This window comes from Cucumis sativus, chromosome 5 (assembly GCF_000004075.3).
Source record: "Cucumis sativus cultivar 9930 chromosome 5, Cucumber_9930_V3, whole genome shotgun sequence".
Lineage (NCBI taxonomy): Eukaryota > Viridiplantae > Streptophyta > Magnoliopsida > Cucurbitales > Cucurbitaceae > Cucumis > Cucumis sativus.
Window position 1 is genome coordinate 29,718,126 of NC_026659.2, and position 27,553 is coordinate 29,745,678.

At 30.4% G+C, this 27,553-nt stretch overlaps 6 protein-coding genes across 6 annotated transcripts; all 6 read left to right on the plus strand.

Annotated features, from left to right (window-relative positions):
• Positions 1-763: 763 nt before the first annotated feature.
• Positions 764-1,651, plus strand: LOC101215286 (metalloendoproteinase 1). Its single transcript, XM_004142412.2, has one exon. The coding sequence runs from the start codon at positions 764-766 to the stop codon at positions 1,649-1,651; it is 888 nt and encodes a 295-aa protein (XP_004142460.2).
• A 7,388-nt stretch (positions 1,652-9,039) lies between these two features.
• Positions 9,040-9,951, plus strand: LOC101216960 (metalloendoproteinase 5-MMP). The gene has a single exon (XM_004142419.1). The coding sequence runs from the start codon at positions 9,040-9,042 to the stop codon at positions 9,949-9,951; it is 912 nt and encodes a 303-aa protein (XP_004142467.1).
• Positions 9,952-14,806: 4,855 nt separating this feature from the next.
• On the plus strand, positions 14,807-15,727 carry LOC101216729 (metalloendoproteinase 2-MMP). Its single transcript, XM_004142418.2, has one exon. It carries the CDS (start codon positions 14,807-14,809, stop codon positions 15,725-15,727), a length of 921 nt encoding a protein of 306 aa, XP_004142466.2.
• A 3,141-nt stretch (positions 15,728-18,868) lies between these two features.
• LOC101216486 (metalloendoproteinase 5-MMP) lies at positions 18,869-19,756 on the plus strand. The gene has a single exon (XM_004142417.1). The coding sequence runs from the start codon at positions 18,869-18,871 to the stop codon at positions 19,754-19,756; it is 888 nt and encodes a 295-aa protein (XP_004142465.1).
• Positions 19,757-21,924: 2,168 nt separating this feature from the next.
• On the plus strand, positions 21,925-22,866 carry LOC101216237 (metalloendoproteinase 2-MMP). The gene has a single exon (XM_004142416.1). The coding sequence runs from the start codon at positions 21,925-21,927 to the stop codon at positions 22,864-22,866; it is 942 nt and encodes a 313-aa protein (XP_004142464.1).
• Positions 22,867-26,526: 3,660 nt separating this feature from the next.
• LOC101216000 (metalloendoproteinase 4-MMP) lies at positions 26,527-27,264 on the plus strand. The gene has a single exon (XM_011657972.2). The coding sequence runs from the start codon at positions 26,573-26,575 to the stop codon at positions 27,164-27,166; it is 594 nt and encodes a 197-aa protein (XP_011656274.1). The 5' UTR covers positions 26,527-26,572; the 3' UTR covers positions 27,167-27,264.
• Positions 27,265-27,553: the final 289 nt, after the last annotated feature.

The window sequence follows — 27,553 nt, forward strand, 5'->3', positions numbered from 1 at the left end:
AATGTAATGGACGTAGAGAATTTATGTGAATTAATGTAAATAACATAAATGTGAAGTATTGAAGAAAAGATTGAAAAGATTGTAGCATGTAAAAGAAAAGCAAAATAAAACTTGTATTTACATTCTTAATTAATAAAATAATTGTATATAGGATCCTAACTTTGAGAAAAGAACATAAAAATGCAGAAAATTTAATATAATAAAAGTGGTTATATTCCTTGAAACAATGCATCTTTTCATATAGGAAAGTAAATTGAATGATATGTGAAAACAACAAAATAAAAACTGTTGGATATATTATTTATACTTACATTAACAAATTCAAAGTAGTGGTTAATTTACTTAAAATAGCACAATTTTGGCTAAATAAGTTAACAAAATCTCAGTAAGTGAATAATCTCATATATATATATATAAACGTATTTTATCTATCTTTAATGGTAGAATATTTATTTACACATATGTTAATTATTTATAACCCACTACACTATTATTATATTTTACTTAAATGAGAGAGATTTTATTTCTCTTTTACAAGAATATCTCTCAACTAAATTTAGGTAATTTTTATTTTAAAAAAGGTATGGTTTTATAAAAAAAAAAAAAAAAAAACAAACAAACAAACAAAGAAAATAAATGTAATTTATTTACCCCACACAAGGAAAGAGTAGTTTTTAACAAATTCCAAGCAAAATTTCTCTTTAAAAAACCCTAAAATTCTTCTCCTTCCATGTCAATACAATTTCTAAACTTTTTTTTAGCAATGGCGTTCAAGTCTCTCCAACTGCTCTTCCTTATTCTCGCTTCCATTGCATCTCATGTAATCTCCAAACACAATTCAATTTTATCTCCTCGACGTCTGTATGGATGTCGTAAAGACGACAATGTAGAAGGAATCCATAGCATTAAAAAATACCTTCAACGTTATGGTTACTTATCACACAACACGAGTACTGATTCCAATATCATTGAACTTAACAGTAACAAGTTCGACGATTCCCTAGAATCTGCCATTAGATTATACCAGAAATGGTCTCACCTCAATGTAAGTGGGATTATCGACCAAGAAACATTAGATCAAATGTTCCAACCACGCTGTGGAGTACCAGATGTCTTCAAATTTAACTCAAGTAAGAATCTTGAGGATGATCTTGAAATGTCATCTCATTACGCTTTATTCCCAAACAACGAAAAATGGCCAGATTACAAACGTCACCTAACCTACATGTTTACCAACAATTTTCCAATTGACTTTGTGCCATCAATGACTGAGGCTATGGCTCGATGGGCAGCCCAGTCACTATTCACATTCTCAGAAGCTTCGGATGCCCAAAGTGCTGACATTAATATCAGCTTTCAGGTAAAGGATCATGCAGATGGGTTTGCTTTTGATGGACCTGGAGGAGTTGTGGGTCATGCTTTTGCACCAACTGATGGGAGATTGCACTTAGATGGCGATGATACTTGGTCGGCAGGGTTGGAAGAGAAGAAGGTTAATGTGATGAATGCGGCACTTCATGAGCTTGGGCATGTTCTTGGTCTTGCCCATAGCACCCTTCCACAAGCTGTCATGTGGCCCTATATTGAATCCAATGCTTTAAAGAACTTGAATGATGATGATATTGCTGGAATTCATGCTTTGTACCCTTAAAAACACTCGTCTTTAGTTAGATACACATCTTGGACTGTGTTCCTATTTAATATATGCAACTCACTAAAGAGATTTATTTTTCTAAGAAAATACAATTTCTTTTAATATTTTGTTTCCTTTGTTAATGGAATTTGGATTGTAATTGAGTATTACTCTATCTCGTGCAGTTTTAAAATTAACACAGCTAAAAGTATGCTTTTTTCATATTTATCTTTCTCTCTGTGTCATGTGAAAGGCCACATTATTGTAGCGGGATGAAAATATAGTACTGTATTGTATTAAAGCGGAGCAATTGAGTTATGTTCATATATATATATATTGTCACTTTTTAACAAGTTTTTTATTCAAAATTTTAAAAGTTGGGTTCAATATATACATAATTTTTCAACTTTATGTTGTTGTCTCACTTTTATCATTTTTCTTTATTCTAAATTTAGTGTTTTAGTAATGTAGCGTTAAAAACTAGTTGAACCATTATCCTTTTGTGAGTTTGAAAACAATTATGTAAAACTGCTATAAACAAAACCAAAATTTTCAAATATCTATTGGATTAAAATTAGTTAACTCTTCTATCACAGTATGGAGCTCATATGACTTGAAGAAATGATAGAACTTTCAACGACAAAAAGAAATCCCCTACAAAACTTTGGGAAGATAACAAAGTTGTCATCAGATTATGAACGACTAGATCTAAAAGTTTCTCTAGCTATTCTGTTGACACTATAGCCTTGAATATCAATGCCTTTGTCTAATTTTATTAGGTATTTGGACTTATCTTTAACCCTTTTTGTTTCTTTCATGCTTTTATGTAATTATCTTCTTTATATCATTGAAGCGGGATGATGAGAATGTTAATGGTGCATCTACTGATCCAATCGTTTTTTTTTATAAAAAAGTTAATTTTTTCAACAAAATACTTAGTAACATTTTTTTTTGTCAATACTGATTATGGCATTACTATACAATATATATTTCTCTAGAAAGATCTCTATCAACTTAGTTAATATTAAAGGTTACCATATCTAATTTTTTTAATGAAAAAAAAGGTTACCAACTTTAATTATTTTCTTTTACAAAAAAAATAATTATTTTCTCCCATTCACAGAATGGTTAGAGAAAATACTCTCTTAGCTTTCTGCATAATACAAACAAATTATTATCATATTTAGATTTGGTGTAAAACACAGGGACTAAAATATAAAAGTTACCAACTTTAATTATTTTCTTTTCCGAAAAAAAATATTTTTTTCTTCTAATTTATTACAGAATGATTAGAAAAAATCTTCTCATGGCTCTCTACTTAATACAAATTCTTACCATAGTTTTACATTTGGTGTAAATAAGGAAATAAAATATAAACGTACAGATAACCAAATAATTAATTGGTTAAATATTTACAAAAATAATTCAAGACTGTTTAATATATTTAAATTATTTATCAAAGATTTATATTTATTTCACTTGATTTTATTTAAAATCAGCTCAGGATTATCATTTAACTAAAAGTATTTGTGTAGTAAAAAACTGAAAATTTCCAATTATTGAATAATTAATTATATTGAATTTTCACTAAAGGAAAAAGGTGGGTTTTCCAATTATTCAAAATATGAGAATATTTAGAATGGAAGAATTTACAACGGCTCATAACAAAATTTTACTATATGATGTTTACTTTCCATTCTCTTCAATTTATGTAAATTTTCCTTCAAAATATGGCCAAGCAAAAGCAATAGCTTCACTTCTTGTCTTTGTTTTTTCATGCAATTTTGTCTTTATAAAGGTTCCCAAAGTCTAAACTCATCTTCACACTTCACATACTAATTTTCCTTTTCATATTTCTAGCTTGACAATGGCTTCTAAGTTATGTCTCCAACTCTTCCTACTTTTGGCCTTCGTTACACCTCATTTGACCTTGGCTCGTCTTCTTCACAACCACAAACCTTCTCCATTTCTATTTCCCAAGCATCTTATAGGGAGTAGTAAAAACGATAGCATCGTGGAAGGAATTCATAAAGTCAAGGCTTACCTTCAACGTTTTACTTTTTTAGAAGTGAAGTAATTTTTTTAGAAGTTTTACTTTAGCTTTGTAAATGATCAAATTCTCGCGTACTAAGAAAAAAAAAGTAGTAATATATATTGTAGGAGAAAGCAACGATCATTTGCATAATATTATCGTAGTTTTCTTTATGATCTCCTTTTAGTTTTGTTTAACAAAATCAAATAATTCCATTCACTTAATAAGCTACTAGATTTAATTTACGTTTTTATATTTTCTACGAAAGTAGTAATAAATTATTTCTTAATTATATTTTTAAATTTAAGATTATGTTTAATAAATTGATAATACAACCATTATGTCTCAATCATGTTATGTTTTCTTTATTCTAAATTTAGTATTATAGAAATTTATTAGACACCACATTTTGAAAGTTTAATGAAATAATAGAATATATAATTATATCGACTTCATCTGAAAGGGATAAGAACCCAAACACAGCAGAAAGATTAACCGAACTATAAACTCAAATATTTAATTAGAAACTTAAAAGAATCAAATACGTTGAAAAAATTAATATAGAAACTAATTTTTATGGCTAAACATGTTTCAAATTACATAGAATTATAAAGAAGAGTAAGAAAAAGCACTTACTCTGGTTGACGACTCTGAATCTGCCAATCATCAAATTGGGGCACTACCACTTATAAACCTTCATATTATTTGAGCTAGAGATCTTAGTTCGTAGGAACAAAAAAAATATGGAAAGGAAACTTTAGTTTTACACTGATAATCTTTGAGAGAATTGGCAGAGTAGAATAAACTAATCTCCACAATCATGGATTAACCACCCACGTTTCCCATTTAATTTAATTAATTAAAAATAAAAATAAATAAATAATTTAATCTAAATTAAATAGCTTGATAATTAATTAAATCATATTTAATTAATATTTTATTTAAATATATTTAAAGAAATATATCTCTAGTTTTAATTCAATCAATTAAATTAAATTAAATTAAATTAAGGGTTTAGGGTTAATTAAATTAAATAAACCAAATTATTAATTAATTCTTCAATTAATTAATTTTTAAATTAAATATCTTATATTTAATTTAATCTAAATTTATTCAAATATAAATTTCTTTTATAACTTAGAGTTTTAATATGTATAAGATATACTCTTAACGTATGAATTTAATTCACATTAAATTAACATTTGAATTCATTTTATTCTCTCATAAATTAATTTTGAATCATCTCTAAATATATATTTTATGTTATAATGTATCATCATACATTATATTAATTTCCTAAGCAAATTTGAAATGATCATACATTATATTAATTTCCTAAGCAAATTTGAAATGATCATACATTATATTAATTTTCTAAGCAAATTTGAACATTTCAAATTATAACCAATATAAATAAATCTCATTACCCTTTAAGAGTTAGGAATATGACAATAGACCTACAGATTAGAAGTTGCAAAGATACGACGAGACTAAGTGACTAAACTCATTAACTATATTAATCAATATTCATTAACTGTGTGTACACTCCACTAAAGACTCACAATTGAACTGATTCTCTCATTGTAGTAGATATATTTATGTGTCCACGGATATAGATCAATAACAGTAAGTTAGTTCTTTCACAAGTGTTCGTAAGTACACCAGCTAGGTCAAAGTATCGTTTTACCCCTGTAGGGTTACTTCTAGTCCTTAAATACTAGTTCCTCTAACGAACAACTTGTTTATGGTCCAACCATTAAACATAAAACCCTATCGTGTCATAGAGAGGGTAGGATATTTTGTTCAAGTCCCAAAGACACCATTTAAGGAAATACTCATTTACTTACCCTAAAATCAGGAAGGAGTGAGTTTCATATTGTGTGATTATATTTCCAAGTCCCCACTCGATCTTGTCCCCAAAATGATAAGCATATTGAGTTGGCAAACTGGCTACTTTCACCCGTACAAATCAAATTACAATTTCTCGTAAACAAAAGTTCATAATACACTCAAGATTAAGACTAAAGTTACCTTAGGTCATCCTAATAAAATAAAAACCAACTAACTAGTAAATGGAGTTACATCTAATAGTTACTACTATTTTGTGGTCCGGTCTCTTATGCAAACTTATTGCATAGGATATTCTCACTAACAATGTCACCTACACTATTGCGTTGGATAACTGCATTTGTATCAAATACAAAGTGAGCCGTATCCATAGTGTTACCAGAATGTTGTACCCAACCTTATCCCTATACTATCATTTAAGATGTATCTCAAATATTTGACCCATGTATGTTTCTACATATTACTATTCAAAACTTATAAAACAACTTAGGAGGTTAGTTTATTAGATTTAGGTTATTAAGACAAAACTAATTATATAATCAATAACCCTTATTGAAATGATAATAACTATAACACTCTATTAATAATGGTCAAGTATTTATATTTACTATCTACGGGTTTTAAGACATAAAATCCAACATTATCAACATAAAATATGTAAATATTATCGGAACCATACATTATTCCTCGTGCGTTAGAAAAAAAATATATGTAAAACTACTATAAACAAAAAAAAAAAAAAATTCAAATACCCATTTGATTAAAATTATCCTAGGATATTCTTAGATTTTAAAATTCAATAAATATGTACAAATATAAGATATAGATAATTTTCTCAACAATAATCGATAACATTTTGTCAATACTTAGGGTGCATTTGGGGGAAGGGTTGAGTTATGGAGGGTTAGAGTTATGATAAACCTAGTGTTATGATAAACCTAAGATTATGATAAAATGTGTTTTGGAAAAGGGTTAAGGAAAAAGTGTTACGATAAGATGTGTTTGAGGGAAGGGTTAGGTGGGTAGGGTTATAGTAGTGTTATAATAAGATATGTTTGGGGAAGGGTTACGTGGGTAGTGTTATGAAATTTTTTATTTTTTATTTTTTTAAAATTTATATTATAGATCCAATACACAAATTTCTATACTTAATTTATTCAATCATCTTAGTTTTCATAAAATAATTTGACTAAATTTCTTTAAATACAACGCTCATTTTCAACATTTTTTTTAGTAATCCTTACTTGCAGATAAATTTTTTTATAAAAAAAATCATATTCTAAATTTAATACATAAATTTTGTATATTTAATTTATCAAATTGTCATAGTTTTCGTAAAATAATTTACCTTGATTTCTTTAAATTCAATGCTCATTTTCAACCTTTGTGCAATTCTTTTTTAAAAAACCATATTCTAGATCAATTACACGAATTTCGTATATTTAATTTACCAAATCGTCCTAGTTTTCGTAAAAAAATTCCTTAATTTCTTTAAATACGACGTTCATTTTCAATCTTTTTTAAGTAGTCGTTAGGTGCAAATAATTTTCTTTTTTTAATTCATATTCTAAATTCAATAGCACAAATTTCATTTATTTATTTTACCAAATTGTCCGAGATTTTGTAAAATAAGTTGTCTTGATTTATTTAACTACAACGTTCATTTTCAACATTTTGTAAGCAACGTTACGTTTCAATAAATTGGTTTTTATGAATGTGACATATGATCCATAAACATGTAAATTAAAGCAAATAACTATCCAAGTTACGAAGTCCTGAAAATAGAAAAGAACAATCAAGGCTTTTACCAACCCTAGTTTTGTTTTCTCGTGAAAAATTACAATAAATCTAGTTTTAGGTTTCTGTTCAATTTATTTTAGACTACTTTTAAAATACCAACTTTAATTTTTATTGTTTTTAACGGTGGTTTATATACTTTCAAAATATTTATTTTAGTCATTCTGCAATAATGATTAGGTAAAAAATCATGAATCTACCATCTCTATAACAAAAGATTTGTTATGTTAATCTAACAAAACTTAATTTAATAACCAAAATAACATTATGAAAGTGACGAAATATAGACCAATCACCTCTAGGTTTGTTGAAGTTACGACCCTCACTAATTTTTAATTTAATCAAATAGTTTTTATAGTTCGTTAATTGTTGTAATCAATTTATGATAATTTGTTAAAATTGTACCATTTTTTTATTGAATTTATATTCTTTAGATATTTAAGCAAATTAACAAAATACAATAAAGTTGAGATTGATATCAAAATCTTAATTTCACATTAATTCTAACATAAAGTTGATTGAAGGTAATTAAATTAAAATTTTAATCGTGTAATTTACAATAAATTATCTAATTCAAGAGTAAAGGAAGAAATTAAAATTTTAATAATTTATATAGAAACTATAAATGAGAAAAAAAATAGTATTTAAAATAAATGAATTAATTATAAATGAAGAAGTGTTGAGAAAGGGTTGGAGAAGAATTAAGAAAGGGTTGAGGAGAGGGGTTAGGGGTAAAATTAGGGTTATGATAATCCTTCCCCCAAACAAGGGTTCGGTTACCATAACCCAACCCTTCATAACCCAACCGCTCCCCCAAACATTCCCTTAGTGTTAAGCTACGGTGAGGTTAAATTAACGATAAATATGTACTCTTACCGAAATTAAGTTAATTTAAAAACTAAATGTGTATTTATGTGGGGGACATAAGATATATTATATTACTCTAAAAAAAATCTCTATTAACTTAGTTAATATAAGAGGTTAACAACATCTAATTTTTTAATGGGAAAACAATGTAACTTTAATTATTTTCTTTTCCAAAACAAATAATTATTTTCTTTTCCAAAACAAATAATTATTTTCTCCCATTTACAAAATGATTAGAGAAAATATTCTCATAGCTTTCTAATTAATACATACAAATTATTAGCATATTTAAAGATTTTGAAATTAAATATAAAAGCTACCAACTTTAATTATTTTCTTTTCCAAAACAAAATAATTATTTTCTTCTAATTTATTACAGAATGATTAGAGAAAATCTTCTCATGGCTCACTGCTTAATTCAGATTCTTACCATAATTTTAGATTTGGTGTAAATCAGAGATAAAATATAACGTACTAATAATCAAAATAATTAATTGGTTAAATATTTACAAAATTAATTCAAGACTGTTTAGTATTTAAAAATTCCCCTTTAAATTATTTATCAGAGATTTATATTTATTTCACTTGACTTAATTTTATTTAAATACTCAGGATTATCATTTAATTACAAATATTTCTGTAATAAAAAGCTGGAACTTTCAAATTACTGAATAATTAATTATATTGAATTTTCATTAAAGAAAAGGCTGGATTTTCCAGTTATTCAAAATATGGCCAAGAAAAAGCAATATCTTCACTCTTTGTTTTTTCATGCAATTTTATCTTTAAAAAGGTTCTCAAAGTCTGAACTCATCTTCACACTTCACGTACTGATTTTCCTTTTCATATTTCTAGCCTGACAATGGCTTCTAAGCTATGTCTCCAACTCTGCCTACTTTTGGCCTTCATTACACCTCATTTGACCTCGGCTCGTCATCTTCACAACCGCAAACCTTCTCCATTTCTATTTCCCAAGCATCTCATAGGAAGTAGTAAAAACGATAGCATCGTGGAAGGAATTCATAAAGTCAAGGCTTACCTTCAACGTTACGGTTACTTAAGCAATGAAAATGAAAAAAAATTGAGTACAGATGCATTCGATGACGACTTGGAATCCGCCATTAAATCGTACCAAAAATTCTCCAACCTTAAGGTAAGCGGAGTCTTAGACAGGGAGACCCTACAACAAATGTCGAGGCCTCGATGTGGGGTGAGAGACACTTATGTATCAGTAGGACAACAAGAACATGAGAATAAGAATACTAATATTGAAATTGGTGGTTCACATTACACGTTCTACTACAACCACGTAACATGGCCAGCTGAGAGGAGGCACTTGTCGTACGGATTTATCCATGATTTCCCACCGCAGCACGTCGACACAGTGCGTCGAGCTTTCCAGACATGGGAAGATAATACGAAATTTTCGTTCTTCCTATCCCCGAGAGTACAAACAGCAGACATATTGGTAAGTTTTGAGAGAGGGGAACATGGAGATCATGAACCGTTTGATGGAGAAGGGGGAATATTGGCACACTCGTTGGGAGCGGTCGATGGGAGAGTGCACTTTGACGCAGATGATCGGTGGGAAGGGGATCCTATGGAACGGTATGACCTTGAGACTCTTGCATTGCATGAGATTGGACATGCGCTTGGGCTCGGCCATAGCAGTTCCTCATTGGCCATCATGTGGGCTTATATGTACAAAGGTTTCCCCAAGACTCGCTTGACTATTGACGATATTGAAGGCATTCGTGCTTTATATGGCTCTTAATTAGCTTTCAAATTCAACCATTGTTTTTTATCCTTTTCCTTTCTTTTTATTTCATTTTTAAATAAACGATGTTATGTGTTTGCTTTTGTTCAACACATCACAAATTTCTTTTTTTTCTTCTATTCGAAAAATATAGTTTTGGATATTTCCAAATGTTTCCATTATAATATATAAAAATCCAAAGAACACAAAAAATTATATAATCTAATTAATAGACATGTTTAATTATTTAAAAATTATAAGATGTTTGTTTACTAAGTTTAGTTTATTTTATTGAAATTTTTGTTTTTATAATTCTTTCAAAAATATTCCTTGAAATCACTATATTTTATCGAATGAAACTTTTAAATTTTTTATTGTGATTGTGTATTTGTCAAGTGAACCTGATATGGGCCAAGGTTACTTAAGACCTATTGAGCATTGACTATGAAATGTTTAAAATCACCTAAAATTACCCAAAAATCTATTTTAATCCTTTAAAATCAATATTGATAATGTAAAAATTACATTAACCGTGTAAAAACATATATTAAACTAATTTTAAATGTATTTTGAAGTGATTTTTAACTTGACAATTGGAATAGAGACTTTTAATTTACACGATCATGACCATGAATTTTAGATTAAAAGCCATTTTATATCTCACAACTTTCATGAATAATGTAAATAATATAGTTTTGGTTTAATTTTAGTTAGTAACTATTTAGATTTTTTTTGTACCTTAATTTAAAATTTAAAACCACAAACAATCTTGATCTTCTCATGTTGATCATTTCTCCTTTTTTATGTTTTATAAAACATTTGGCTCCTTTATAAGTTTAATTTATCAAGGAACCCTTGTTTCTGTTAATTTTTTTTTAACAGTCTCCCTACAATATGAAAGTTTAGTGCCTTATTATGTCTTGGCACGACGTACTACTAGTTGAAATCCGGAAACAACTTACAAAACTTGCAAAACAAAGTCAAACCAATGTCACGTTTTCTCTGAGATAAAACAACAATGTTGATTTAATTTGTCTCTTGATCGAAATTACACTGAAAATCGATTGGAATGCTCACACCCTTCTAGATTGTGCTTGAAATTAAAAACATGTAAAGCCACGCTGTAAACGTCCTATAAACCCTCAAAATTGCTTATTTTCTTCTTTGATTCTTGCTTGGAAGTTTTCAAGCAATTCTTGGTATTGGATATGAAGTGGGATTTAAAATAGGATAGCAATGATCGCTGGTGGAATTAGATAAAATGGTGGGCGCGAAGAGGAGTTATCAATGGCGATGACAGAAAAGAGAGTCAACAATTGGCGATTGGGTTTCTTCTGTTATAAGCTCCAACTCGGTGAAAGAGACTAAAAAGAGAGATACTCCTCAAACCTTACTTTGGTTCAAGAATCAAGGTGATGGCCATCTTTGAATTCGTCCATGAATTTGAGTTCTTGTTTCTGTTTTTTTTGTTCTATGCGAATATATAGCATTGAGTTAATTATTCTTGTTGAGTTTTGTTGGTGAACTACCTTATGTAAGAGAGCTTCAATTTCTGCACTTGTTAAAGAAATGAAACAAATCAGTTACGATTACATTTTGTTAGAACATGAAGTTAATAAAATAATAACTAACAAAAGTCTAATAAAAGTCTTAGCCTTAAGAAGAAAATATACTGAATAAATCCATGTAGATGTAGTATAAAAAACAATGTTCATATTTCTTGAATTTACTTTCTAAAGGAATGTTGAATAAAAGATTTTTTACCTTTGAAGAATGGATGTAGGCTATGTGCTGAGCCACTATAAATGTCATCTTGTTCACTTTTCTCATCCCTTCATCTTACTTAAGAAACCCTTCTTTCTTTTTGCTTTCTCTCTCCGTGAACCATGCAAAGATAAAAAGAAATACAATGAAATGAAAGTGACAACTTGCAAGGAGTTGAAAAGGTGAGAGAAAAGTAGAGGGTAAAAAGGTAACTCTACATTTAATTTTCTAAAAAATTACACTTATCTCATCGGACTGATTTTACAAAGAAAGAGAAACTTTTTGTTTCTACTTTTTCAAGAACTGGTACCAAAGCCCGTTAGAAGGAAAGAAAGAAAATGACCACTATGAAGTATGAAATTGAAAATTTTGATGGAAATGGAAATTTTACCTTGTGAACAAAGAGAATTACTACAATCTTGTGTTCACACAAAATCTTGAAAGCTCTAGAAGACCCAAAAGACCTCCCTGCAACTTTGGCCAAATCAAAAAGAGAAACAATGGAAGAAGTAGCTTACAGTACACTGGCTATGAATATTATTGATAATGTGTTGAGACAGGTAATCACTACAAGAAATTTTGCCTTTGTCGACGACAAGCATACCGACGCCTCTAAATGTCGTTGGCAAAAGTAAGATTCTCCAACGAATTTTTTAATCGTCGATAATAAATGGAATCACATATGGTCAAAATTAGAGTGTTGGCGTAGATAGGTTTTTGCCGACAACTTATTTTTGCAGCGTCGTCATAGGTAGACATATGCCAATGGTTTATTATTACCATCGACTTAGTGATTGATATGTAAACTTAACAACTTAGATTTGCTGTTGAAGGAAGAAGATGAGGGTCGTGAGACTTTTGCATGCAATACAGAAACACCGAGGGAAAGCTTTTCTTTTTCGTATATTCTTATGTGAGAAAAGTTAGAGATATAATATACGTATGCGAGAGAGTTGAAAACTTTTTTACTTTTATTAATAGTAGAGAACAAGACCTAGCACACAAAGGGTGAACCAGTATAGTATAAATTGATGAGTAACATTCTCTCTTCCCTTGAATTTGATTTACTGTCATTCTTATTCTTATTGTTTGGAAGTTTAGAATGGATAATACATTCGATAATTGATACACCTAATAGCCCACAAGTGATATATGACCTAATACATTCAATATACTTGATACACACTCAATACACTTGACACACCTAGTATACATATTCATATACGTAAATGTTAAAAATGACAATATTAAATGTTTTTAATTTAATGAAAATTAAGTAACTATGCTTAACGACATTCGGATAAATAAAACAATTCGAAATTTTTATAAATAAGTGAAAATTTATTTACTTTAGGGCAAAAAAAATGTGATAATTTCAAGGAGGCATTTGTGGCAAAAAGTGAGATATTATAGTCCTAGGATATATAGTTAGATTTTGTGTTTGTGGAGTAATTATTTTAGATTATGTTATAATATTATGTGTTTGTGGTTTATATTTTTACAAATAAATAATATATTTTTCTTTTTCCAATCCTTTAACATTAAATATTCACAATCTTTTATCATAAATCCAAATATTCACAATCTTTTATCATAAATCCATACGTTGTATATAAAAGTGAGATATTATAGTCTTAGGTTATTCTTCCTATATTAATGAAAGCGGGGATGATGATGGTGCTAAGGAGGTGTCCACCTAGTGGAGATGTCCGGGTGCACCTACTGACCTAACGTATCTTTTTCAAAAAACAAAAGAAAAAAAGTGTGTATCAAATGTGTACCAAGTGCACGCCACATGTATCAGAACCGTTTTGGCTTTAGAATCGGTTTAAAACATTAAACCGAACCGAACCACATAAGAAGCAGTTTCAACATAACACAAACTGTATCAAACTGCATGCAATCGATTTCGGTATGGTTTCAATTCGGCTTGGTTTGATTTGTCAAATCAGTTTGATTTTCAAGTATTTTATGAACAACCCTAATATTGAGTGTGTCAAGTACATTCGATGGTGTGTTAAGATATATAAGTTGTATGAGGTGTGTTAAAAGGAAAATTAGGGTTTATGGATTATCAGTATTTTCCATTAGTATTTTTCTTTTTGGTATTTTCCATTCATGAGTTTTTTTAGAGGTTTCTTTCAGGTCTATATATATTCCTATGTAAAACATCATTATGTATTTTGAATTATTATGATTTATTCAATAATATATAAATTTCACAAGGTGTATTAGAAGTTTTTTAGTCGTAGGACTCACGACCTTCTTGGACTAAATAAAGAGTGAAGTTCACACTCTACACTTTTAACTTCTTGGTCCAAACATCCCATAAAGTTTTTCAATCGATTTTTGTTTAAAATTTCATTCATATATTAGGTTGAACGAATCGAAGAAAAAAAAAAGACTCACACACATTTTTTGGTTTTTTCAAAATTTTCTTTTGATATTAATTCTTGAGTGTTGGCTAACTGTCCACATCTATTAATCTTGAGGATGATCTTAGAATATTTGCGTATGCCAAAGAAAATCATTGAAAAATAAACAAAACATTAAAACCCTAAATAGTCAAAATCAAATTCTTTTAGAGGTATAATTTTATTATCTATTTGGCCAATAGGTTTCATAAAAATGTTTATACTAAAAATATAAAAAAAGGTTATTTCCAAATTAAAGTATAAGATATATATTCTCTAAAAAATCTCATCAACTTAGTTAATATCATAGGTTACCATCATGATTTTTTTTAATGGAGAAAAAAACTTTATACCAACGTTAGTTATTTTCTTTCCAAAACAAATAATTATTTTTCATCCCATTAATTACAGAATCATTAGAGAAAATATTCTCATGGCTTTCTACTTAATACAAACAAATTATTAGCATATTTAGATTTGGTGTAACACAGGAAATAAAATATAAAGTTACCATCTTTAATTATTTTCTTTTCGATAACCAAAAATTTTATTTTTTCTCATTTAGTACAGAATGATTAGAGAAAATCTTCCCATGTCTCTCTTCCATTTTATCTTTAAAAAGGTTCCCAAAGTCTACACTCCATCTTCACGATTCACATACTAATTATTTGCCTTTTCATATTTCTAGCTTGACAATGGCTGCTAAGTTATGTCTCCAACTCTTCCTACTTTTGGCCTTCGTTACACCTCATTTGACATCGGCTCGTCCTCTTCACAACCATAAATCATCTCGACTTCTATTTCCCGAGCATCTCATAGGAAGTAGTAAAAACGATAGCATCGTGGAAGGAATTCATAAAGTCAAGGCTTACCTTCAACGTTACGGTTATTTCAGCAATGAAAATGAAAACAATTTGAGCACAGATGCATTCGACGACGACTTAGAATCCGCCATTAAATCATACCAAAAATTCTCCAACCTTAAGGTAAGTGGAGTCTTAGACAGGGAGACACTACAACAAATGTCGAGGCCTCGATGTGGGGTGGCAGACAATTTCCAATCAGTAGCACAACAAGATGGTGAGAATAATAATACTACTGTTCAAATTGGTGGTTCACATTTCATGTTCTTCCCCGGCAAGGGAAAATGGCCATATAGAAAGTGGCACTTGACCTATGGATTTGTCCATAATTACCCAATGAAGCACGCCGCTGCAGTGGTTCGAGCTTTCGATAAATGGGCAGCTAATTCGAAATTTACATTCTCCCTTGCCTGGAGAATACAAACAGCAGACATTTTATTAAGTTTTGAGAGAGGGGATCATGGAGATGGGAAACCGTTTGATGGAGAAGGGGGAATATTGGGACACGCGTTTGGGCCGATCGATGGGAGAGTGCATTTTGACGCAGATGAGCAGTGGGCCGAAATAGGTTCGCTTACGAACGAAAACTTTGATTTCGAGTCTGTGGCATTGCATGAGATAGGACATGCACTTGGTCTCGGCCATAGCATTTTTCCATCTGCCGTCATGTGGGCTAATATGGAGACTGGTGTCAACAAGACTGAATTGACTATTGATGATATTGAAGGCGTTCATGCTTTAAATGACCCTTAAAAGTAACTTTCAAATTAAACATTTGTTTTATTTATTTAAATTAATGATATTATCTTTGCTTTTTGTTTGTTAATTTTTCTTGATTCTACCGCTACTAGCTGAACACCTCCTAGCACATTCGTCACTCCCACTTTGTTAAGATAAAAAAGATAGTAGAGAAAAAGTTATACATTCGTCACCACCACAGAGATAGAACTTTAAATAAGTCCAATAATGTGTTAAAGTTATACAAAAGATATTGAGATTCAAAGTAATAGAACTAGAGCAATACTTAGGAAAAAGCTTCGGTATGCTAATCCAAAAATCAGAGTTAGCTTGTATCCAACCATGTAACCCAAAGAGTGACAACAATGGTGTTGAATGTGAGTCTTTTTCTTTTTTTTTTGTAAGTAATTAAATGTTTAACAATTATTTGCAAACAATAGAACGTTTCCTTACTAATGTAAATTTATTTTTTATTTTTTCTAAAAAATATCCATCGAACTTGCCATATTTTATCAAAAATATCCATACGATGTATTGAGCTTTGGTTGTGAGCATGCATATTTGTCAAGTTAGTTTCAAATCTTTGATGATGGTATGGGGTTAATTGAGGCAAGAAGCTCATTTAGGTCAAGGATACACCAGACATGTTTAGAAGTGGTTATAAAATGTTTAAAAATATTTTTTGTCATTTTGATACACTAATATCTATTTTAATCAATTAAAATTAATTTGATAAATGCAAAAATTACATCAAATGTGAAATGAAATATTAAACTAAACTAATGAATGTATTTTAGTGATTGACAAAAGTGTTTTTGAATTTAATTCAAACCAACATTTTACACTCTTTGCAGTTGGAGTAGAGGGTTTTAGGCGGTCACCATTAATTTAGATTAAAATCCATTTTATCTCTAAACCTTTCATATATGGTAAATAACATAGTTTTGGTTTAATTTTACTTAGTACCTATATTTAGTGTTTTTTGTACCTTAATTTAAAATTTAGAACCATAAATGAGAAGAATATTGATCATTTCTATCTTTTGTTCTTTCTAAAATATTTGGTTCCTTAATAGTTTAATCTAGGGTACTTGTGAAAATGACAAAATATGTTATAATAATTAAGTCTATAGAACACACTTTATTATTTGCGAAAATGGCAAAAATGAAGCCAAACCCACATATAAAGAAGTAAAATGTCACAAATACCCTCGTTACTAATATATGTTTGATACACCTAATACACATGATACTCTTGATACACCCGATACATTTGATTGGTACACTTGATGCACTTGATACACTCGATGCATTTTGATACACACCTGAAACATTACTAATATATGTTTGAGACACTGCAAATACATTTAGTATTCTTACTTATACAATTGATTGATTAAATGCACTTAATAAGCTTGAAATCCTACTTATACACTTAATATACTATTGATATACACTTGCAAACTTGATTCATATACTTGATAATGATTCACTTTACTGATATGTTTTAACAATATATTGTTGATATACTTGATAATGATACACTGAGTTATATCATTCATAAACTTAATAATACTCTAATGAACTGCATCAAATTTTTAAAAAACAAAAATCACGTAGTAAGTATATTAACCAACTAATACATATAATATAAGTATATCAGAACATTGATATACGAAACTGAGACAAAGTAAAACAAAAAAATTAATGTAAAAAATAAAACAAAATCATTTGAAATTAAATTCAACTCAAAATACACATCGAAGAAAAAAAAACCACAAATGAAGTTAAATTAATTCGATCAACAAACATTATATTATATTTTTTATTGCAATTACTGTACTATTGATATGTTAAAATTAAGATTAAGACAGAAACTAGTATAAATAATTTTTTTAGTATAAGAATAAAAAAATAATTAGGGCCTTACAAAGTGAAAGAATAAATAAATAATGAGTAGAATATTAAAAAGAGAAAGAGAAATAAGTTGTTGAAGGGTAGTTTAGAAATAATAAATTTAAGATGGAGAAGTGAAAATTTTGCCATATTTACAAAATTTTAAAAGAACGTGCTATAATTCCTATATTATATTATCAAAATGTCATCCTATGCAATTTTCCTTTAATTTATCGAGGAACAACTCTCTTTTCTAATAAAAAAAATTATTAATCTACCTATGGAAAAAATCTCATAAAATTTCTAAAAAATTTAATCACTCAAACACAAAAATATATTACTAAAAGTTCAGTATTGCATTATGTTGGAACGATCGTACTACCAGGTGAAAGTTAGAAACAACTTACAAAACTTATAGAACAAAAACTTGTGAAAGGATGAGTCATTAATCACACTATCTTTAAGATATTTTGCAACTTTGTCGGGCGTGCAAGCAAGTTGTTTCCTTCCCAAGTTGATGCCCATTGGCCCCCGCATCCATTTGGTTTGCCTTGCCCCCTTGGAGGTCGAGGTTGAAGCCAACGAATTCCTTGAGAAGTGACTGATCCATGTTGACCCTCTGTATTATGGACCATCCCGTAGGGGTCCAAATCCATATTTTGAGTGTTATATATTCAAATAGAAAAAGAAATTAGATCCTTAGTTAATCTTATAGGGATGGGAAAGTCCCCCAAAACTCAATTATAAATAGAGTATCACAGCCTTACAAAATTACAAAAGGTAAACTCGTAGTCATCACATCCTTGTGATAAGCACCACATTGAATATAGAATTATAAATTCACTATTTTGACGGCATATTGATAAGTTCACTGGGTTGAATTTTGTCTTAAACATAATTTTAATTAACCACATGAAACTCGTTTTTCCACAAATGAAAAGAAAAAAAAATTATAAGACAATAATAGAAAAAAAAGCTTTTAATTACTCTAAAAACCATCCACTTAATTACGTAATTAATTACCCATATCTCTTAATTATCTTCTCCACTCCAATATAGAATTATAAGAGAAAGCATGATTTTTGCAACTACTCAATTACATATACCATGCGTATATAGCGTAGTAAACTCACCCTACTTTTGCCTTTTCTCTCTCTTCATTATTCAACATTAATGCAATTTTACTTATAAACAAAGCCCCCAAGATTCAAGCCAATCTTCCCCCACATCAACCCTAAATTGTTTCCATACTATTTTCCCAATGGCTCTTCAATTCTCTCTTCAACTTTTCCTCCTTATTGCCTCCATTGCGCCTCATGTGATCACTGCACGTGTTCGTCACACCCACATATCCTCCCATCTTCAAGGAAGTCGTATAGGTAACAACATTGAAGGAATCCACAACGTCAAACTTTACCTCAAACGTTATGGTTACTTAACCAATGTAGAGAGTACCAATTCTAACAACACATTCGACGTTCTCCTAGAGTCGGCTATTAAAACCTTCCAAAAATACCATAGCCTCAACGTGAGTGGTGTTATAGATGAGGAGACATTAACTCTGATGTCTCTACCACGATGCGGGATTCCAGATATCATGCACAATATTAATGTCATGGATAACAACGTTCAAATGAATAGTAGCAGTTTTCATTCTCATTTCACATTCTTTCCGGATAACCTGAAATGGCCGGTATCAAAATACAACCTGAGGTACACATTTCTCGATGATTTTCCAAACGACTTCAAAGAACCGGTGATGAACGCAATGGAACAATGGGCGTTGTTTAGCTTGTTCAGATTCTCAGAAGCCGTAGAAGCTCAAGAGGCTGACATCACATTTAACTTCGTGAGAGGGAACCATGGAGATGGCTATCCATTCGATGGAAAAGGAGGGGTTTTGGCACATGCTTTTGGGCCATTGGATGGGAGGGTGCACTTTGATTGGGATGAGGATTGGGCAGATGGTTCCGTTGGTGGTTTCATAAATGTGGGGATGGTTGCTTTGCATGAGCTCGGGCATGTGCTCGGCCTTGCTCACAGCACCATCAGAGACGCCATTATGTGGCCCTACATGGAAGCCGGTGAACAAACTAGGGGCTTACAGTTTGATGATATTGAAGGCATCCAAACTTTATATGCTCCATGAAATTCAACTCAATCCATCAATTTAGACTTAATTTGTTTTTAAATTCAGAGACTAAAGTATTCGTTCCCAGACTTTGTAGATCAAATTAAATAGACTCTAACCTCATTATAATTTAATGACAAAAAATGCATGAGATTAATGTGTTCATTTTTCTTTCTCCCACATTCTCAAAATTTAGTTTTGTTTTCAATTATATTTACCATTTCGTTCAATGCACAAGCCCAAGTTAATGCCGGTTAATATAGATGGGAGGGATTCTGGGATACACTTCCATTTAGCGATGATTGGGCTCACATATAACATTATCCCAATTATCACTTCCTACGATGGGCTTTTGCTCATTTCCAAACTTGAATCCCACGTCCAATGACTAATGAGGCCTTCCACATTTGACCCTTGAATCAATACAAAATGTTCTGACATGTCCTCTGATAACATTGTCTCCTTTGGTAGACATGGAGCCCGCAGGGAATAATAGTTTATATTCAACCTAGTATTGGAACATTCATCCGAGTACAGCCCTTAGAGACCGTGAAATCCAACAATGGAATGAGATAAAACAACATCTCAGCATTCCTAGCAGCAACCTTGGCTATGATAAACCTATATGGAATCTATCTTCGGGTGGAAATTTCAATGTGACTTCTGTTAAAAATTCCATACATTTTATGGACCTGAGAGATGAAATCAACATCCGCCTACTTGTTTTAAAAAACATTTGGAAATCCAACCTCACAAAAAGTGCAAGTTCTTCCTATGGTCTCTTCTCCGTATATAATTGTCTAAACACTATTGAGAAACTTAAAAAAAAAGGCTTCCAACCTGTAATCTAAACCCAAATTGATGTGTCCTTTGCAAAAGTGAAGCTGAAGACTCCGATAACTTATTTACTACTTGTGTTGTTGCCTCTTCAATTTGGGATAAAATTTTCCATTGACAAATTGGAGAAATCACCACATCTACAGTCTCTCTCTGCAAAGATCTTAGTAGCATAAATCAAATAAACAAAAAGGAGACTATCATATTCACTACCATTGCAGCCTCTCTCTCTTTAGATCATTTGGCTCGAAAGAAATTATAGAATCTTCAACGGGCATGAAAGAACGGAGCAAGAAATTATATGGGAAAACATCAAACCCCTCACTAGTTTTTGGTGCACCAAAAGTTAAATTTTTTTAAAATTACAATGTTTGTACTATCGCTTTAAATATCAATGCTTTTGTTTAATGTTGGGTCTGTTTGGACTCTTCTCTAGCCCTTTTTTATTGTTCTTTGCTTCCTATTGATTGATTATTAATGAAACAGTGATAATGAGAATAATGAGGAGGTGTCCGAGTGCACTTATTGACTTTTGTATTTTTTTTTTTTTAAAAATACTCAACCTGGTATTTAGTGGATAATCATAATTAGTTTTATAGTTTATAAATATATTTTCAAACACATTGAAAAATGGTCTTAAATTGGAATTTAATTTTTTAAATATATGTTACTAATTACCACAGATATGAAAACATGAAATACAATCATGTTTCTCTTAAATGTATATAGTACTAATAAAAGAAAAATAGTAGGGTGTACCTTAAGCAAAAACTTTCATTAGGTGTCTTTTATTGATTAAGGAAGTATACTATCCAAAATTTATTTCAACAAATATATATACCTAAACCAAAAGTGTGAAATAAGGATATACAGTTAGAATGATAAATCTAGAAATAAATATCTATTAACTTTTTTTTTCTCAAAGTTGTAAGTGCATTGTGAAGGAAAATCAAATTCCTTTACAAATAAACATCAAATCAACCTAGTAATGTCTAAATGTCAGATTCAATTCACAAGGTTAAGTTAGTTTAGAAATGTTGTATATAGAGAAAAGATTAATTTCTATAAATATGTAAATCTATGTGAAGTATATTATAACACTTTACTATACAAAGATTATCACCCTAATTATAATACCACAAATAATATATTCCAATATAGGATCATTAGAGAAAGCTGAGTTTGCATGCCTTATTTTAAAACAACTCACCCTTGGTTATATATTCATATATCTTCATTGTTCAACTTTATTTAAAAAGACCCTAAAAAGTTCAAACCATTATTGTATATATATATCTTCACTAATCGATCCAATCTTAATTTGTGTCTAGTTTTTCTTACTTTGATCAATGGACTTCAAATCATCATCTGATCTCCAAATCTTCCTACTTCTTCTTCTTGCCTCCATAGCTTTTCCTTTTATTTGGGCACGTGATCTTCATGATATCAAAAAATCCCAACTTCTATTTCCTCAACATCTTCTAGGAAGTAGTAAAGGTCACAACATAGAAGGAATCCATACCATCAAAATGCACCTCCAACGTTATGGTTACTTAAGCAAAAACTATAACATTATCGATACGAACGGTGCTTATAATAACGCCTTCGACGACCACCTAGAATCCGCCATAAAAAAATATCAAATGTTCTTCAAGCTTCCCAAGAGTGGAGTCTTAGACATGGAGACATTACACCAAATGTCACAAGCACGATGTTCGGTTCCCGACATATTCGAGAACAACGAGAACGAGACGAGCGTGACAACAAGTAATCTCCATATAGGAAGTAAGTACACATTTTTTCCAGGGAGAGTGAAATGGCCAGATTCTCTTAATTACCGACTAACATACGCACTCGTTAACAATTTCCCGGAAGAGTTTAAGGAGTCGGTGAGAACGGCATTTGAGATATGGTACGGACGCAGTCGCTTCAATTTCACAGAAGTCAGTGAGAACGAAGGGGGGAATATAAGAATAAGCTTCGAGAGAGGAGTCCATGGCGATTATCATCCTTTCACTAAGAATTCAAAAACTTTGGCACATACGTTTGCACCAATCGATGGGAGATTTCACTTCAATGCTGATAAACCTTTTTCAGTTGATGTTACATATAATGCGTATCATTTGAGGACTGTGGCATTGCATGAGCTTGGACATGCATTTGGGTTGGCTCATAGCCCAAGTGAAGATGCCATTATGTTTCCCACTATACCTACTAATCTTGAAAAGGATTTAGATATGGATGATATTGAAGGATTGTGGGAATTATATGATGGATTTGGTGTTGCTTAATTATTAATTTACTATAAACCTGTTTGTGTGTTGTTTTTAAAGTTGGACACAATTCGAATATATATATGGATGTTTTCATTTTTCTTATCTTTTGGTGTTGGGGAAAGGTTTATTATTAATAATGTTATAATAGTATGTGTTTAAAAAGGGATTATAAATGATTGTGTTATGATATCGTGGGTGGTTTGTGAGAAGGATTATAATAATTAGTGTTATCATAATATTTGTTTGAGGTAAGGATTATGAAAATGATTTATTATTATTATTTTTAAAAAATGTGTATTCTAAATCTAATACACAAATATTCGTATATTTAATTTATCAAATTGTAATATTTTGTAAAACAAGTTTCATTAGTTTTCTGAAATACGATCATTTTCAACGTTTTTTATGTAAACGTTTCGTGCCAATAAATTATTAATTTTTTAAATTCGTATTCTAACTCCAATACACAAATTATATATATTTAATTTACCAAATCATCATAGTTTTCTTAAAACAATTTTTAGTATTTTCTTCAGGGACGACGTTTATTTTCAACATTTTTTAACGTTGGGTCGTTACATATGGTGCGGATAAATTATACTTTTGTTTTTAAATTGATATCTTAAATGCAATACACAAATTGCGTATATTTAACGATTGATTGAAACTAATGAGTGACAACATAATTTCATTCAAATGAAACGATGTACGAAGAACAAAATAGTTTCTAGGAAGAGAGTTATAAATTGAAGTCAATTACATGGCAATGCACGAGCAAAAATTATTATTATTATTTTAAATTATTGTTTTTGTAAAACAATTTGTAATAATTTTTTAAAATACGACGTCTATTTTCAACATCTTTACGTAATCGTTATCTCCTAATAAATTATTATTTTTTTTTAAAATTCATATTTTAACTCAAATACACAAATATTGTATATTTAATTTACCAAATCGTCCTAGTTTTTGTAATGCATGAGGAAAAAAAAAGATCTTGGGATGGGATGTAGTCACACCAAATTTTCTAACTCAAGAGTAAAAGAAGAAATGAACTTTTAAATTCATGTGAATGTACTAAATTTATAACTTATAAACAAACTATGTTTTTTAAATAAAAAGATTAAAATTAACAAAATTGACGAAGGGTTATGAAGGATTGAGAAAAGATTGAGGAAAGATTGAGGAAGCTATGTTATGAAGAGTTATGATAACCCTTCCCCATTAAGGATATATAACTCTTTCGGCTCCATAATCATTTCTCTCCTCCAAACACACCCTTATTGTTGTAATATACGATCGATCCTCCTTCGGTTTGAATTTGTTCGGTTTTATTTGAAAAGAAAGAAAGAAGAAAAACAAGCATCCATAAATGTTGATATCTTCAACAAGCTGCCTTGTAAGGCTAAGATCCCCAAAAATGCAGATTCTTCTTTTGTACTCTCATTTATAGGTATTTAAATACTGTCGATGTTAATTCAAAGAAAACTTCCTGCCCTTAACCTTAATCCAAATCGGTGCTCCTTATGCTGCCAACATTTTTGAAGACCTGGACCACATTTTCATGGGTTGTAGATTTGTCAGAGTTAGGGTTGAAGATAGAAAGTCTCTTATCATGGAAGCTTCAACATCACAACGTTTCCTCTCTATGTTTTGAGTTGTATGTTATAAAACAACAAAACAAAAAAGGCATCATTAAATTCAATACCATCTCGGCTATGTTATAGAAGGTTTGGTTGGAAAGAAATGCACCTATCTTTAAAGAAAAATTGTTGGATCCATTAACATTTGGGAGGAGATATATGCCCTTTCAGGTTTTTGGGCTACTAGATCCCCTTTATTTACCAACGATAGCACTAGCTTTATTGCTATCAATCTTCATGCTTTCTAATTGTTTGTACTTGCTTGGGGATTGTCTATAGCCCTTTTTATTTTGTTTGGGTTGTTTCCTTACTTCTAGTGTATTTCTTTCTATATATTAATGAAGCTAGTGTGGATGATGAGGGTCCTAAGGTGGTGTCCACCTAGTGGAGATGTCGAGATGCATCTACTATCCCATCATATCATTTTTCGAATAAAAAGAAAAAGAAAATATAATAGCGGTTAGAAAATATATCTTGGATGTTTTTCTTTTAGAGGGTGTTTAGACGCCCGATGAAATTGAAATACAATGTAATGTAATTCAAATTTCTATTTGGATTGACGCTTTGAGTCCAAAGTCACTTTTTCTTTGTACATCTATGTTGATCGCACATCTTGTCTCATACATACTACCCTACCTAACTTAAAACATGACAGGTCGATATTAGATTCAAACTAAACTTTAAAAGTAGAAAAATAAATTGAATTATGTACAAGTTATAATAAAATTTTAGATTATATCAATGATATCTAGTGATAGACTGTCTATTAATAGTAAAACAAATGTTTAATATCACTATCTATCAATACAACTGTGAGTAAAATCTGAAAAATTTTGATACACGTTGAAAAATATTTTGTCAATTTTTTTTTAAAAAATAGCTCCATTAAATCAAAAGCATAAGAATTTTGATATTGTTTCCATCGAAAATCAAACAAATCGTACCTGAAAAGAAGCACACTCCCAAATAATATTTTGTTTTCCCTTTTAACTTCACAATCAATCACAGACATCTCATTAATCAGTTCAAAAACGGATGACCATAACATATTCATAACCAACAAATGCATTAAAATTTTATACAAATCCAGTTTTGTTCTTGGTCCCAAAAAAAAGAATGTTGTAGTGGTTGAACGTCATATATACTACAGAAAGAGTCAAATTTGTAGTGATATAGCTAAGAGAAGTTAGAAAGGATTAGTAGTCCGAACCACTATAATTTTACCAGGTCAAGTTCTTCATTACTATATATACTACTATATTTAACAAATACTAATTTGTTATAATTTGTTCTTGAAGAAGTCAGAAGTGTTCATTGGGAAAGAAAAATTAATTAAATATTCATTTCATAAATAAACATGGAAACAACCAAGTAATTATCTCAAATGTGTGTTAGGTTTAATCTAATTATTAACTTTTCCAAAGAAAGATCATATCCATATTATAAAGAAATTAGTTTACGAATGTTCCACATACAGAGGGAGAATATTGATTTCTATAAACATATAAATCTATATAAAGTATATAACACCTTACCACAAAGATCATCGCCCTAATTACAATACCAAAAAATATACTCCAATTTAGAATCATTAAAGAAAGCTGAGATTGCATACATTACATCATCTCTTGTTCATACATTTCCATTTTAAAATGTCCCAAAGTTCAGTTTCAAACTATATATTATATATATCTTCAAAGAATATCTTTAATTTTCATAAATTTGATTCAATGGATTTCAAATCATTACATCTCCAACTATTCCTACTTCTTCTTACCTTCTTATTATTATTTCACCCTATTTCATCACGTGATCTCAATCACATCCATGGACCATCTCAATTTCTATTTCCCAAATATCTCATAGGAAGTCGTAAGGGTCACAACCTTGAAGGAACCCACACCATCAAAACGTACCTCCAACGTTACGGTTACTTAAGCAAAAGCTACAACATTATTGATACCAACGGCGTTTATAATAATGCCTACGATGAGCAGCTAGAATCCTCCATCAAAAAATATCAAAAGTTCTTCCAGCTTAACCAGAGTGGCATTTTAGACACAGAGACGTTACGCCAAATGTCACAGTCAAGATGTTCAGTTCCCGACTTTTTCGAGAGCGATGACAACGAAACGAGCATGACAACGAGTAATCTCCACATGGGAAGTAGGTTCAAATTTTTTCCGGGGAGACCGAAATGGCCGGATTCGAAGAATTACAGTCTTACATTCTCGTTCATTAATAATTTCCCAGGAATATTTAAGGGGGAAGTGGGGGACGCGTTTTTGGCATGGTACGAACGAAGCCGATTTTTCTTCACAGAAGTTCCCGAGGGCGAAGAGTCTGATATAAAAATAAGCTTTGAAGTAGGAGACCATGGAGATGGGCATCCTTTTCGAGTAGGAGTTTTGGCACATGCATTTACACCAACAGATGGAAGACTTCACTTCAATGGAGATGAACCATTTTCATCTGAAGTTGCAGAGGGTAAGTATCATGTGAGAAGTGTGGCACTGCACGAGCTTGGACATTCACTTGGGTTGGCGCATACAGAAATTTTAGATGCCATTATGTATCCCACCCTACCTCCTAATTTTGCTAAGAGTATAAATAGCGATGATGTTAATGGACTTTGGGCATTGTATGATAATTTTCATATTGGTGGTCCATAATTTCGATATCCACAACATCTTGGAGGGGTTCTTTTCTTTGTAATAAGGATATTTTTATTTTTTCCCTTTTATCTTATGTTTTTAAATTTCTTAGTGTTGCAATGTACAAGTACAACCCTCTATAATAATTTGTGGATTGATGTTTTCTTTTTCTCCTCCTCATCTTAATCTTCCATTTACACAATATGCATAGTTTTTTTACGTATTCCACCGTCTCCTCCCGTGAATTACAAACTTAACTTTCAATTCAACTTATTAAAGTTGAACACAATAACTAATTTAATTTTGATAAAGCCACTTATTCCAATTTAATTATATTAATTGCAATAGTTAATTTAAAAAAAAAATTGTATTATTGATTAATAGAAAGTAATAATTAGAAAAAAA

Excerpts from the sequence above, each read along its gene's own strand:
- LOC101216486 (XM_004142417.1), top strand. The coding sequence starts at position 18,869 with ATGGCTCTTCAATTCTCTCTTCAACTTTTCCTCCTTATTGCCTCCATT.
- LOC101216729 (XM_004142418.2), top strand. The coding sequence starts at position 14,807 with ATGGCTGCTAAGTTATGTCTCCAACTCTTCCTACTTTTGGCCTTCGTT.
- LOC101216960 (XM_004142419.1), top strand. The coding sequence starts at position 9,040 with ATGGCTTCTAAGCTATGTCTCCAACTCTGCCTACTTTTGGCCTTCATT.
- LOC101216000 (XM_011657972.2), top strand. The coding sequence starts at position 26,573 with ATGTCACAGTCAAGATGTTCAGTTCCCGACTTTTTCGAGAGCGATGAC.
- LOC101215286 (XM_004142412.2), top strand. The coding sequence starts at position 764 with ATGGCGTTCAAGTCTCTCCAACTGCTCTTCCTTATTCTCGCTTCCATT.
- LOC101216237 (XM_004142416.1), top strand. The coding sequence starts at position 21,925 with ATGGACTTCAAATCATCATCTGATCTCCAAATCTTCCTACTTCTTCTT.